The 16,118-nt window shown below is 35.6% G+C and overlaps 1 protein-coding gene across 1 annotated transcript; it reads right to left on the bottom strand.

Moving 5' to 3' along the window:
• Positions 1-13,102: 13,102 nt before the first annotated feature.
• Positions 13,103-15,883, bottom strand: LOC132294755 (phenylalanine N-monooxygenase CYP79D16-like). Its single transcript, XM_059792723.1, has 2 exons — positions 14,810-15,883; positions 13,103-13,843 (listed from the first exon to the last, which is right to left on the bottom strand). Exons 1-2 carry the CDS (start codon positions 15,860-15,862, stop codon positions 13,202-13,204), a joined length of 1,695 nt encoding a protein of 564 aa, XP_059648706.1. The 5' UTR covers positions 15,863-15,883; the 3' UTR covers positions 13,103-13,201.
• Between the last annotated feature and the right edge of the window lie 235 nt (positions 15,884-16,118).

Here is a 16,118-nt window from a genome sequence, read left to right as displayed (position 1 = left end):
AACAACCATAGTGGTGCTCTTTGTGATTGAGACCGATGCAGCATACAATGTTTTACTCGGTCGTGATTGGTTTACATCCTAATTTTAGCATCCCATCATCCCATCATCAATTCCTTATCTTTTGGAATGGTGATAAGGATGAAATAGTTTGGACAGATAGTCAGCCATTCATTGCAATAGTAAATGTTGCTGAAGCTCAGCTTTATGAAGATGATGTCAGCCCCATAAGGTTGATTGCAGGAAATATGGGTGAAAGACCTAGGGGGCAACTTGGTTGAAAGAAGTTACCCCTAGAGACATTGAAGAACTTTGTAAAGAGTTCAACCGAGTGACCACTATATTTGTCCAAAGGTCGGATGCTGCTATTGTTAAAGGGGTTGATGATGAGTGATCGACCAGAACAAACAACTTGAAAAGGAGCGTGCCCTATAGAGAAGTATGGCTAGCTTTGGGCTTATTTGGCTGAAAAATAAATTATGTTGCTAGGAGAAGAGTTGATCGGTTCAATTGATAGAGGTGCTGACAAGCAAGAGGCCAACAGTATAGGGACCAAAAATACAATCCAATTTAGGGATTTGAAGGTTGCTTCTTTAAAACTTGAAGCCTTATAGGCCGATGTGCAGGACCCTTTAATTGAAATAAATTTAGGGACAAAAAAAAACTTCGGCCAACATACATCAGCACCTTATGGGAGCCTGATATGCAAACAACCTTAATTGGTTTGTTGAAAGAGTATAGGGACTATTTTGTATGGGATTATAGTGAAATGCCAGGTTTATCTCGGAAGCTTGTGGAACATAGACTACCAATTAAAAAAGGTTTTTGACCGTTCAAGCAGCCGCTAAGAAGAATGGCGCTAGAAGTCATTTTGAAAGTTAAAGACAAGGTGAAACGGTTGCTTAATGCTGGATTAATTAAAACGGATAGATATTGTGAATGGTTCTCCAATATTGTGCCGGTGCTGAAAGAGAACGGTAAGTTGTGAGTATGTTTTGACTTTCACAATTTAAATATAGCCACAACAAAAGATGAATATCCAATGCCTGTTATTGATCAGTTAATAGATGCGGCAGCCAAACATGAAATTTTATCTTTCATGGATGGTTATTTAGGGTGCAATCAGATTTATATTTCTAAATAAGATGTGGCTAAATCTGCTTTTAGATGTCCTGGTTCAATCGGCACCTTTGAATGGGTAGTAATGCCATTTGGGTTGAAAAATGCAAGTGCTACTTACCAGAGGGCCATGAATGCTATTTTTCATGATATGATCAATCATTTCTTAGAGGTGTATATTGATGACATTGTAATCAAGTCTCCTTCTAAGTCTTAGTATTTGACTAAACTCAGAAAATCATTTGACAGAATAAGAGCACATGGGTTGAAGATGAATCACTTGAAATGTGCTTTTGGTGTTACTACTGGAAATTTCTTGGGATTCCTAGTACATCAGAGATGGGTTGAACTTGACAAAAATAAGGCTAGAGCAATTATAGAAGCTCAACCACCAAAGAATAAAAAGGAACTTCTGCGGCTACTTGGGCAAATACATTTCTTTCGAAGCTTTATTTCCAATTATGTTAGAAAAGTTCTGTAATACCCCTCGACTCTGAGATTGGGTTGATCAAGCCCAAGCCCGAACTCGAGGGAATATCAAACAATTAAAGTATTTTAAAACGAACACAGATGACAATAAGATTTAAGAAATAATTATTAAAGCTGAAGGAATTCTAAAATATATAACTCTCAAATAATAAAGATTAAATAATCCAACTCTCCAAAAACCTCCAAGAGTATAACTTGGGAATTCGTCAAGTAGACCCCTAAATAAAATCCCAACTAAAACTAAAAACAACTAGAAATAAAATCCAAATCCAAAACATGGAGTGAAAACTTATGTCGTCAGTAGATTGAATAATCGTCTCTGTTCCGCTGAACAAGCCCTAAAACTGGAACCGTCTGATACCTGAAAAATATAAGAGTGGGTCAAGCCCACGAACAAGTTCTATTCTAACTGCAATCCATACAGTGACCCGATATGCAGATACACCCTAGATATATCAATAATAGCTATCTAGTTTATACATATATATATCCACACTAAGGGACATTCACTGGACTATATAGGGGGTTTCAACCTGAATAAAAGGCAAAATGCAAAACACACCTAAGTGGGCATGAGTACCTAAGCCTAACAGGGTATACCTCAACCTATCATAGCTAGCTACGTATCCACTGTATATATGCGCCCTAACCATCGACTCTAAGACTCAAGCTCATATCGTGGTACCATAATCATATATTTAAAGTCCATCCAACACCAGAGTATGTCATTTAATTCTTTGCTGATCTGTCATAAGACTCCTAATCCGGTTAGCCACTCAACTTGCTCAGTTAATCTGACTTAACCGCGAATAACAATAAATCCAGGTAGTCATTCAACTTACTCAGTCGATCTGACTTAAAATAAAATTAGGATTCTATATTTTACAATCATTTCCCTTAATCCAATAGGGTAAGTCTTAGCATTTTGAGTTAAACCATCCCTAGTATGCTACTGTCCCATACCGGTGCATACAATTCACAACATCCAGATAATTGGTAGAATTTAATATAATAATTCGGCAATTAAAGTCCAAAACCATGTAAATTACATACCATAAATAATAATACAGTAATTTAAAATCCAAAACCATAATCCAGGTAATTGCATAATAGTGTATAATATTTCAGCAATTATATCCAATCCTTAACTCATATAATTGCAGAAAAAGACAAATATTTCAGCAATTAAAATCCAAAGTATGCATAGGTTAAATCTGATAAATAAATAACCTTACTGTGCATTTAAAACAAGATTTAAACTCATGCTATAATCCATTAAATTGCCGAATTAAACCAAGCGATTAATTTCCCTCCAACAATTAACAGTATGTAAAGTTGTATACTTTTCTATTGTTCCATCCATTAGCCTATGGTTATAATTTATGCCATATGAGGTTTTAATAATCCACGAAATTACATTTAAAACCCTCAGTACATTCCCCCAAACATTTTAGAATACCAAAATCGTCCCAAACAGTGCCCAAAAGTCCAGATTTCACGAATATAAGGGAGCCTGCTCTTAAACTTGTAGAGCAGGCTCCAAACAAACATGGAGCAGGTTCCAATCTTTCTTGGAGCCTGCTCTAGAGGGGTAGAGCCGGCTCTACATCCCCTAGAGCCGGCTCTACACTTGGGGGGAGCCGGCTCCCTCTTCCATGGAGCCGGCTCTCTCCCTCTCTGAGAACCCTGCTTTGTTTCTGATCCATTTTTGACCATCTGCTTCGTCTCCGACTGCCTCCAACCCTTCTGTTCTTCTTTAATATTGAACCTAATAGTCTAATTTATACCCAGTAGTATCCCCATCATTTGTTTACAACAGTTTACATTAAAAGAAACAATAAAAAACAACTACCGATTTAACATGCTTTACGATCAAACACTGAGATACAATTTTGCAACAACAGTTCCAGTCAAAACTAAACACATACAGGCTAATAATCTATCATATGTTAAACATGTAAGATTTATTTAATTTCCAATTAAAGTCCTATAGATCATCTAGGTGTGCACAGAACACAGGCCAATGGGAAAGAGAAAAAAAAGAACTTGCCTGTGCAGTTTTGGAATCAAAACCTTGTCGCCGTCTTCCTAAGTTTTCCAATGACATTCGTTTACTGTCTTTCCTATTGCTCTGGTTTAAATCCACACCCATAACCTCTCCTTCCTCCTTGGTATCCCTAACTAATACCTCTGTTCTCTTAAACCTCTCTTTACGTGAACAAAACTTATGTTTATGCTTTTAAAACCCTAAGCCATCATAATGATATATATATATAGGCTTAGAAAACAAAATAACCCTAAATCTAATTATGATCCAAGAAGGAAAAGATAACAATTAAATTTGTAAGCTAAGTCAGCTAATATGTGACCCCTAATGACTAAAACCCTAATTAATCCAAGTAACTTATTCTAAAAAAAAATAAAGCAATTACAATAATTCAGTTAAAGACAAATAATAATTAAAATAAAAATAATGAAAGAAATCAACTCAAAAATTCAAATAATACCAATTAATTCAAATAACTCAAATAAGGACAATTATTTCAATTAATTCAAATAAACAAGCAATTAAGCAATTTAAACCAATAAAAATATAATTAAATAATTAATTAAATACCAGGACTATCTTTTCAAAATTAGGGGTATTATAAGTTCATGCTTTCTCTCCATTGTTGAAACTCAAAGGGGAAGAAGAGTTTGTTTGGAAGGATCAGAACCAAGAAGCTTTTGAAGCTATTAAATCATATATTTCTCAACCGCTTATGTTGATGCCACCGAGGAAAGATCGACCCCTGAAGTTGTGTATTTCAGCAGCAGATGAGTCAATTGGAAACTTGTTAGCCTAAGACAATGAATGGGGTGTTGAACAAGTTATTTATTATTTAAGTCATGTACTAACACCGATCGAGCAAAAGTATACGCCGATCGAGAAATTATGTTTGACATTATATTTTTCAGGCCTTAAGTTGAGAACATATATAAAACCTATACTTGTTTACATTATGTGTCAAACTGATTTAATTAAGTACATGCTATCAAGGCCGATCATAAGTGGTCGAATAGGAAAGTGGTCATTAGCTTTTATGGAATTTTCTTTCCAATATCTTCCTCAAAAATCAGTGAAAGGAAGATCTTTGGCTGATTTTCTTACAGATCACCCATGTGTTGAGTAGGTCCAAAAATTTTAGAGTTAGGTAAGACTTATGTAATCAATCTAACACCTTGGACTTTGATCTTCGACAGCTCAAGCACTTGAGAAGGTGTTGAAGCAGCGGCTGTGATTATTTCTCATATGGGAGAAAAGACAATATTCTTATTCTTTTCAGATTTCAAGTGTACTAATAATCAGGTATGAAGCCTTAATTATTGGTTTTTAAAATTTTATTAGAAATGGGAGTTTCAACCATTAAGATCATTGGAGATCTAAACTTGTACTTAAGCAAATCTTTAATGATTTTCGGTGCCTTAATTGGAACTTCGACCCCTGCATTCAGTTGCTATACAATTCTTAGGTCGATTTGATGATGTAACCATTCAACATGTGTTGAAGGCCTATAATAAAGAGGCCAATAATTTAGCACAAATTGCATCTGGCTTTAAAGTGCCGGAAGGATGGGTTGATCGGTTGGTAAAAATTTAAAAGAGACCATTACCGTCAATTCAAGATAGAGAATAAACCTCTCTTGAAGTATAGAGGCTAAGGAAAATAATCAGTAAATGGATGAGAATGATTGGAGATGGCCTATTATCAAATACCTTAAAGATCCAATGCCTGAGAATGATCAAAAAATAAAAAACAAGCATTGAATTATGTCTTGCTGAGTGATGTCTTATATAGAAAAAGTGCTACCATGGAGGAACCTTTATTGAAATTCCATGGAGAATTGGAGGCATTGAAAGTTATGATAGAGGTTTATGAAGGGTTATGTAGTGCACATCAAGCAGAACCAAATATGAAATGGTTGATACGAAGGTATGGTTATTACTGACCTAAAATGTGGAAAGATTGCATGGACTACTCAAAGTGTTGTCAAACATGTCAAAAGTATGGGTCAATTCAAAGAGTCCCTACTGAAGAACTTCATTCCATCATTAGACAATGGCTATTTAGAGGTTGGGCGATGGACTTGATTGGAAGAATTAATCCTACCTCATTTAAACAACATTCTTACATAATTGTAGCGACTGATTATTTTACAAAATGGGTTGAAGCTATCCTTACAAATTCAGTCTGGGAATAGTCTAGTTGAACTTCTTGAACAAAATATCATCTATAGGTTTGGTATTCCTGAATTAATAACGGTTGATAGGGGATCTGTCCTTACATGTTATGAAGTTCAAGTGATGGCTGAACAATATCAATTTCAAATATTGAATTCAACACCTTGTTATGCCCAAGCAATGGCCAAGCTGAATCATCAAATAAGTCTATTAAAGTTGTTATTGAAAAGATGATTGATAAAAATCCAAGAGAATGGCATTTGTGGTTGTCTCAAGCACTTTGGGCGCTAAGGAACTCACAAAAATCAGGCACTGGGATGACTCCATTTACCTTAGTGTATGGACATAATGCCATTTTGCCAATGGAAATAACTGTTAAGTCAATGAGAGTAGCACTCCAAAATGAATTACTACCAGAAGAGTATAATTAGGCCATGTGCATGGAGTTGGAGAGGTTAGAAGAAGTAAAGCTGGATGCTTTAGACCATCTCCAGGCACAAAAGAGGAAAGTTGCCGAAACTTATAATAAAAGGGTTAAACACAAAATGTTTTCCGAAGGGGATCTCGTTTGGAAAATAGTTTTATCCTTGAGTTATAAAGATAAAGTGCTTGGAAAATGTTCACCTACTTGGGAAGGACCATTTATCGTTAATCAAGTTTAAGATGGTGGAGTTTAAAGACTTAAGGATATGTTTGGTGATATATGTTCTAACCCCATTAGTGAACGATATTTGAAGAAACATCGTTCTTCAATGTATGAAGTTTACCAAAGAAGACATCAAGTCCTTAATGTTCCTAAAGGGATTGGAACAACTTGGGGTTAGTTGATCATGAGATTAGCCAATTAGCATTGTAAGAACTCAATTGTTTATTCCAGGGGCTAATTGGCTACAAATGTTAATAGCTTCTTCAAGCATCCGTAAATATGTCTTTAAGGTGTTGAGGATTGTAGGAAATTATGACCGAAAGTCTTTTCAGAAGTTGTTTCATTTAGAGAAGGTGTTAAAACATTTGGGTCGACACTTGTATATTAGAGTTGTTCAACACTTGTTTCGACTAAAATTTCAACAACTAGATATTCAGTCTTTTCAAGGTAGCTCAAATGATTTTAAATACAATTTCGGATTGAATATGACCTAAAAAGTATTTAAATGGGGGGCATTGTTTGCACCTTAATTAATTAATTAAAATTAATTAATTGATGGATGATTTCTTATAATGGGATTTATTTCAAGTTGATGTATGAGCCTATTAAATGAAGATATATACCATGTGACTAATAGGACTCTTATTCAAATTGGAGTCTAAAGTCAATAATTGCTTGATTTAAAGATACGTGAGTTTTATTCCAAAAATACGTTCATTTGGATAATCTTAAGACAAAGACACAAGGAGTGCATATGGATAAAGACAAAGGGAATTTTTAATTCAAATATAATATTTGAATTTGAAAAGGAAACTGTTGACTGTTGAAAATAACGGATGCTCTAAACATTTATAAATAGCACCATGGGGCCTTGTACAAAAAATCCACGATTATTCAACAAGTTTCATACTTCTGCAATTTCTTACTTAGTCTTTTACTTGTATTTTACTTCTGTTCATAGAAGTAGCCTAGTGTTAGATTTAGAATAAATCATTTCTTGTACTCTGTATGAGAATTTTACTCATGAAAAAAAGTCAGACGCTTGGCTTCAGTCCCCTCTACTTTTATTTTCTAAGTCTCTTAAAATAGATGAATGCTCGTGTAATTTGTTTTACTCCCTTCATCCATTCTATTTATAGTGTTGAAAATCTTCTTTATTGAGGCATTGAAGAATCTATAGGAAGGGGTCATCTTTGCCTTCCAGCAGTTGCTTGATTCACAAAAGGGCCGATTACGAATTCGGTCAGCACCAAGAATAGTTTAGCTATCCAACCCCTTGGGTTGAAAGACTCTGGCATGCCCCTAAAAAAAGATCCAAACAGAAAGTTAAATTTTATAGCTAGTTCTGATGTTATAAAAAGAGTCATCCTAATATGAGGTCTATGTCATGACATTTTTCATGAGCTCCCCTTAAAATTATCATATTTTGGGTAAAAAATATAATGCACAAATTATACCATCAAACTGACAATATTAAAGTATCTCACTCTAAAAAAATAAGTTCAAAATATTATAAAATGATTATACAAGATGGTCAAAAGAAAAAAAAGAAAGTCAAAAATTTTGATTGATTCATATGATCTATACTGTAACCAAGAGTCTTGTGATGTAATGGTATCTTTTTTGTCTTTTAAAGTGGATGGTGATAGTTAGAATCTTATAGACAAAAGGATGCCTGATGTGTGTGAGTTTTGCTAGGGAATGGAAAAGAAAAATAGAATACAATGGTAGAAACTAATTAAGAGTCAGTGTCCGTTGTCTCTCTCCATTATAGTAATGAATGATAAAAAGTTATTTAGAAATAAAAAAGAAGTATATACAATAAAATATAGAATGACAAACATGTCCATAACCAGTATATATATATATATCCTCAACATGATATATTAAAAATGATTGTAATACCAATTAATATTTATTCATTTATTTAGCAATAACCGTATCATAACATTATCTTATTCATTACCGTATTAATGTTCACGTAGTTAAACTTCAAACAGTAGATAGTTCTTATCACCAGCCATCTATTGACAGAAGGAAAAAAAAAAAAATTTGAAAACGATAATTATTGCAGCACTTAATCAATATATGCACACACAAACTAGGTTAAATTTTGAAAGATGAGTACCCTAGTGATTGAAATATATCTCCTATACTATGCCGATTAGGGATGGTAACAATTTGACTTTTAGATCCGACAGGTACTTGACTCGCCTTTTCTTTAAAAAAATTAAATTTTGGTCAATTTGTTTTTTTTTTTTTTTTTTTTATAAAATTTTGAATCTAAATGCAGTTCTAAATTTTGTATATTTAAATGCTTAATTTTAAAATAAATTTTAAAATTTTCTTAACAGTTATACTACTAGTACAAAATTAATACAGTTTGTTAAGGATAAAGATAACAAGCAGTTTAAATGAGGAGCTCAAATTCAAATGAGATCTCGTCATTATGATGCAAAAGGATGCTTACCTTCTCCTATAAGAAGGTGATTTGTATGTGAAATTAAATTTATAATTTATTTTCTTTTATATATAGACCCCAAAATTGACTTGATCGTCAAGGGTACTCGGTTGGCATTCGCCGGTGCTGGTGCCGGTGCCAAGCCTCAGTCACCATCCCTTTTCTTTTGCAGAACTAGCGTGGATCCGGGTAATGCAAAATTTTGGTTTAACAACTGGTGCCTTTTGTGGGAAGGATTAGTTTTCTGTAGAAATATGGCTCCGACTCAGATGCATTGTTCCAAATTTTTGGTTGTCCCGAAAACACCTCACGTGCCAGATGATCATTAACTCAAAGATAACAAGTAGTTTAAATGAGCCGCTCAAATTCAAATGAGATCTCGTCATTATGATGTGCAAGGATGGTTACCTTCTCCTATAAGAAGGTGATCGGTCCACGGTATGTGAAATTAAATTTAGAATTTATTTTCTTTTACATATAGACCTTAAAACTGACTTGTTCGTCGGAGGTTACTCAGCTAGCACCCGCTGATGCCAGGCCTCGGTCACCATCCGTTTTCTTTTGCAGGAACCGGTGTGGATCCGGGTAGTGCAAAATTTCGCTTTAACAGTTGGCGCCGTTTGTAGAAACCATCCCTTTTCTCAAGCTCGGACGCATTGCTCCAAATTTTTGGTTGTCCGGAAAACATCTCACGTCCTAGATGATCATTAACTCAAATCCCAGATGATCATCAATTCAGTGTCTTTCCCGATACTGCAATGCTATCAACATCCAAAACCCATATCATCCATCAAGCCTTCCCCAGTTAATAAAATGGGGGAAAATGGTTAGTTTTCTGTTGGATGTTTGACTGAATCAACAAACTGATGTGACCCAACAGACGCGGGAAAAATATTCCTAGCACGCGCTTTGAAATCCAACCCCGAGCAGTACACTTGGCACAACTGGAACAACTCACGCCGGGGGCATATTGACTCAAGATGAGAGCCGATTACAACCCCGAGCAGCACATTTGGTGGCATATTGACTCGAGATGAGAGCCGATTAAAACCCCGAGCAGCACACTTAGCAACTCACGCCAGGGGTATATTGACTCAATTCCAAAGCAGCCCGAGCAGCACACTTGGCAACTCATGCCGGGACATATTGACTCGAGTAGTATATTAACTAAAATCTAGAGCAGCCCGAGCAGCACACTTAACAACTCACGCCGGGGGCATATTGACTCGATATGAGAGCCGATTACAACTCGAGAGCAGTGCACGTAGCTTGAAAAAAACAAAGTCTCACTTAAAAATTATTTTACTGTTTTCCTACATCACAATAGTAGTTCATGTAATTTGGTTCACTTAAAACTCATATATATATATATATATACACACACACACACACATATAAGTTGAAGGAGAGCATTGATCAGTCTCCAAGGCTTGAAGATCAGGCCTGCTCAACAGACTTCTTCCAAAATAAATATTTCATGCCAAAGTTAGTGAGAAATTGCATGTAAAATGTCAAAATCATGAAGATTGAGTTGTTTCTGCTCATTTATTTGTGCAGTTATCGTGCTATTTTAAACCAATGAAAAATGAAGTAGAATTTGGCGTTAAGAAGAGTCACGGCCAAATTGAAATTACTATGTCCTACTATATTATATCAATAGGTAAATATGAAAGGAGATATATAAAAATCTATATATTGCATATTTTGGGAGGTGCGCTAGTGTTAGTAAAAAAACAAATTAAACTCCGTTGTACAGTGGTGTTGTTTGTTGTTTAAGAATAACAACCCACTAACAAATAAATTATTGTACGAACTTAAAAATAAAGTATGCAATGCCCGCATAAAAATAAAGTTTGGAATGCCCGCAATTCTGGGGAAGCTCGGAATTGAAAATTACTTTTTAATCGTGCATACTATATTTGGTTGATGGTACTTGTATTTAACATTTTAAGTCGAAGATGCTCTCCTCAAAATGATTGGGGCAATAGTTTGCAAACAGGACTGCCACCTCCCTCATTAAATCTCATGAAAGTCAAAAATATATATTCCATTATTAAGGACGAGCTTACAAAGCTTAGACAAAACAATTCCTTTATTAAAGGGCGAGCTGAGTGAAACTCGTAAAATTTATTCTCTTATTAAAGAGCGAGCTGAGTGACGCTCGTAAAATATATTTTCTTTATTAAAGGATCATGAGCTGAGTGAAATTCATAAAATTTATTTTCTTATTAAAGGGCGAGACAAAACAACTCCTTTATTAAAGAGCGAGCTGAATAAAACTCATAAAATTTATTTTCTTATTAAAGGGCGAGCTGAATGAAGCTTGTAAAATTTATTCCTTTATTAAAGGATGAGTTGAGTGAAGCTCGTAAAATTTATTTCTTCATTAAATGACAAGCTGAGTGAAGCTAGTAAAATCTATAACTTATTGAAGGGTGAAAACAATGGCCAACATGTGTTTTTGTGAGCCCGTAAATACATGAAAATCTACAATATGGTGCTTGACATTTGAAATCAACTTGACACAATCCAATTTTTCAACGAATTTCTCTAATTTGAGATCAAATTTCAATGAATCTAGTAATCTAATTTTCAACCTATTTCTCTAACCTGGGATTGAGTTACAAAATTTGCATATGAACAAAAAGAGGTTACTAACATTTGTAACCATATGAACAACGAATTTATTGATTTGATCACCCGGCCGGCATCTCCCGATGCTAGGCCTCTGTCACCATCCATGTGCCAGGTCTCCGTCAACATCCATTTTCTTTTGCAGGAACCAGTGCGGATTCGGGTCGTGCTGAATTTCACTTCTACTTGGTTGATGTCGGCTCCCTGTACCCGTTGACGTCCACTGACCAGAATGACTCAGGACAGCCATTGATAACGGCTAAAAACTGTATTTGTTCTTAACGGTCATCTCAAAGTTTAAACCTCATTTTTTTGGTTTGGGTTTTGTAGTTTTCAAACATTCATGCATGTTTGCCTGGGCTTAGTCTATATATCCAAGATCCTTCGTGGAAAGCCAAGTCTGTTTTCCCCTTTACCCAACTCGGGCCACACTGTACATTATTACATATCCATAAATTGTTTTGCTGTTTGGAAAAATATATATATAGTTTACATTTTAATGTTTAGAAAGTATATGAGAATTATTGGATACATGCCCATGGTAGAAGAAGTATTGGATACGTATTTTAAAACTACGAATACGTTTAGAAAATTTCCCACATGGATTCACAAGTATCCAAAGAATATCCTTATTCGATACATAATACAAGGGTCATTGTCCTTGTAAAAGTTTTTGTGTTTCTTAAAGGCATAAGGGTCTTTTTGATAAACGTTTTGTTTTTGACGTTTCTTTTTTAACCAGAAACAAAATAAGTGTTTTGTTGTAGAGTGTTTTGAATAGTAAGCAGAAGCATGTTTGGTAACTTTCATTTGTTGCAAGATTTTTGGAAAGCAAAAACATGAAAACATATTTGGTAAAAATGTGTTACAAGTTTAAAAACATAATGGTTAGTTTTAAAATGTTTACTATTCACCAAATTGTTTTAATTTTTGCCCACTATTCATAAAACGTTTTGACACTGTGCAAAATAAAACAGTTTTTATCGAATGTATTTTTTTTTTTTTTCCATCGTTCATTGCGATAGTACTTTACAAAAGCAAAAACATCAAAAATAAAATGCATACCAAATTTTTTTTTTCTTAGTTGGGTATTCACACACACCGCCTTTACTGATGTTTGAACCCCTGACCTCCCTTTAGAAAATAGGGGCCTTGTACCGCTAGGTCATAAGCCTGTTAGTAACTGCATACCAAATAGATCCTAAATTTCTAACTAAGGTCCGGATCAGCCTGGACCATAGACAAAGGAGGGTTGTGTCAGCCTGGTGGGTGATAGACCGCCCCCAACGTGTAAACACTAATAAAATCTTCTTCTTCTTCTTCTTTTTTTTTTTTTTTATTTATCAAAATATCAAAAATAAAATCTTTGTTAATGCCTACTGGGGATATGGATAAATCAATCTACACTTTTCTTTTTGTTTTGTTTTGTTTTGTTTTTTTTTTTTTTCCTATGTTGAATCACCATCAAAAGTACACAAAATAGTGGAGAGGATCTGTATCAACAAAAATAAAAATAAAAATAAAAAATCTTGAAATTTGTAAAATATCAAACTCAACCACATTTATTATTTTTTTATTTTGAAATTACATGCGATATGTTTATTTCTAATTGGAGCATAGCTTTTAAGGTGTACTTAATTTAAAGGTTCCGGGTACAAGTTTTCTTTCAAGCGAGGCTTTGCAAGTGCAAGCAGTGGTTTAGCCAGAAGGAGACTATCCAGTGACTCAGTGAGGTCAATGCTGGACACATTTGGCGGCACACTCCATGTGAACCCTTGAAGAAGCCTTGCCAACAACATGGTAGTTATGGTAGACCCCAGTGTGATCCCGGGACATCCACGCCTCCCAGTGCTGAACGATAAGATACGCAAGTCCGGTTCAGACAGTAGCACATCCGAGCCATCGTCCTTCAGGTGGCGCTCCGGCTTGAACTTGAGTGGTTGGTCCGGCCAGACTTTAGGGTTACGGCCAAGTCCTGGACGGCTGAGCAGGACATGACTACCCTTAGGGATGAAGTACCCAGCCACGGTTGTATCGGACACTGACACATGAGGAACGTTGAAGGGCGCGAATGGGTGGAGCCGGAAGGCCTCTCTAGCACATGCCTTGATGTAGTTGAGCCGCGGGAGATCGGATTCTTGGACAAGTCTGTCTTTCCCAACCACCCTCTCCATTTCCTCTACTGCCTTTTGAAGCATCTCAGGTTGATTTAGCATCTCAGCAAGTGCCCACTCCACAGCATTTGATGGATTGTCCACTGTTGCTATCATTAGTTCCTGTAAATTAATTAAAACATCAATGCGTACATAATTATGCAAGGAAAGAATTAAAATGGTTGCTTTTGGAGAGGTTTGGATTAGCAGCATGTCATGGATATGAACCACGAACATAAGTGTATATTAATTTTACTTTTATTTCGGACAAAGTAACCCTTATTTGCCCTATTAATTATTCTTGTATTTTGTAAATAAATTCCCAATTAATTTTAATTTAAATTACCCATCATTCTTCATATACCGTGCATAAATTTCACAATTAATTTTAATTGAACTTACCCATCATTCTTCATATACCGTGCATAAATTTCACAATTAATTTTAATTTTGATTTACCGGCCCATTATAACTCACCACCAAAAGTTGCAATCTCCATCACACTTATTATTGAAGTCGGAAAAACAAAAAAAAATCAATTGTACCCTTACTCGCCAGCAAAGGCTGTAAATGTTGTAGGCTAATGGTATCTCTTCACCTTTCAAAGGTCAAGTGTTCTAGTTTTAATAGAGGTAAGACAGTGAGTGAGTTTGTTTCTTGTCATGGTTTAAAAATAAAAAATAAAATTTTAGCATTATTACATGAAAAATGATATACTTGATGAATTCCCTTACCCACTACACAACCAACATGATTGACAATTAAGGATTGACATAAATATTTTGAAAAGAGTTTTATTCCTTTATTCCTTTTAGAAATTAATAATAAGAGGTTCGTATCGCACTTTATCTATTTGTGTAGTTACATAAAAACTAATATATATATATATATATATATCTAATATGTAACGGGTTGGGCCGAATCAGATCAGTTTTCTAAGAGTTAAATTCGTGAACCGATTTGATCCGTACGAATTACTTATTTATTAATTCGCAACCGAATCAATGGGCTAATTAAAAACCAATCTGAGCTGCAGGAATCAGATTGAATCAAATCGAATTCATTAATTAAATGAACACTCCTACTTACAAGGATTTGTGCTTTGATCTCTTCTGCTGACAGTAATGGGTTACCATTTGTATCCTTGGCCATAATTAGAACATCAAGCAAGTCCTCTTCCACCTTCTTTGTACCACTCCTCCATTGTCGCATCCTCTCATCGATTTCGGGATCTTGATACTTTCTTGCACTTGCAGTAGCTTTCCTAATGATCTTCTCATGACCATCTAAATCAACCCGCCATCTCAACCATGGAACATAATCAGAAACACAGAACGAATACAGGTACTCAAGAAGGGTGAAACACGCGTCGACGTGCTCTTCTTCCTCACTCCCCGGTCCTCCATCCGCCCTTCCTTCCCCGAAAAACCTCTTGTTGAATATCATCTTCCTTATCACATTACCACAATAGTGCCTCGCCGCGTTTCTCACATTCACTATACCTCCTGTGCCCGAGTTCTCACATTGGTTATGAATATATCGGACAAGGTGATCAGCTTCTTCAGCTCTTTTGTGGTGAAGCCATCGAAGTCTTGCCAAAGAAAGCACCTCAGAAGTAAGCACTCTCCTCATTTTCTTCCACTGTTCACTCAAAGGGATGAGAATTGTTGTTAGGTATCCGTGGCTGATGAGATCGGATGCCATGAAAAGAGGCCTTGATGAGAAGGTTGCATCTTGTTTCTTCAAGAACTCGCGTCCAATTTGAGGACAAGTGACAGGAATGACATGAACATTTCCGAGACGGATACAAGCAATGTCTGTGTCCATGTCCTTCATCAACTTGTGTATCCATCGGAATGTCGGCTTGTTGGTGAGCATTTCAGGAAGGTTCCCAACTATAGGCCATGGTTTTGGACCAGGAGGCAGTGAGAGAACACCACCCTTTGTCATATTCTGGTTGTTGTACCGTGTTTGGTAATTGACAATTAGGAACAAGAAAATGAAGATCATTAGAAGAAAATGATCAGTAGTACTTGAAAAGTTACAGAGAGTGGATGAAAAGCCAATGCAGGACAAATCAAGTGTGCCATGGAGGAGGTTTAGGATATGGGAAGAGATGGCTGAGCTGGTGGAGTTCTTCATGGTCACTACTACTCGTCTATGTTACTGTGATCAGAATGTACGCAAAGCTCACCTTTATATAGCAATTTCTCCAACAAGACTGGCTTATGACAAAAAAACTAAAAATACCTAACATTAGTATGTATATAACTTTCTAGAGTTCGTACGTAGATGCTAATATGCACACTTTCACGTGATTTTGTAGGTCATCATCATCTTTTTGACAACCTAGACTTTAAGCTTAATTACATGGGAACCGACTAAAATTATAGCAATT

This window comes from Cornus florida, unplaced genomic scaffold (genome assembly GCF_030987335.1).
Source record: "Cornus florida cultivar Cherokee Brave unplaced genomic scaffold, ASM3098733v1 CherokeeBrave_3.0.0_Hap2_Chr02, whole genome shotgun sequence".
NCBI classification, from domain to species: Eukaryota; Viridiplantae; Streptophyta; class Magnoliopsida; order Cornales; family Cornaceae; genus Cornus; species Cornus florida.
Note: the sequence above shows the minus strand (reverse complement) of the source record. Positions and strands in the feature narration are given on the sequence as shown.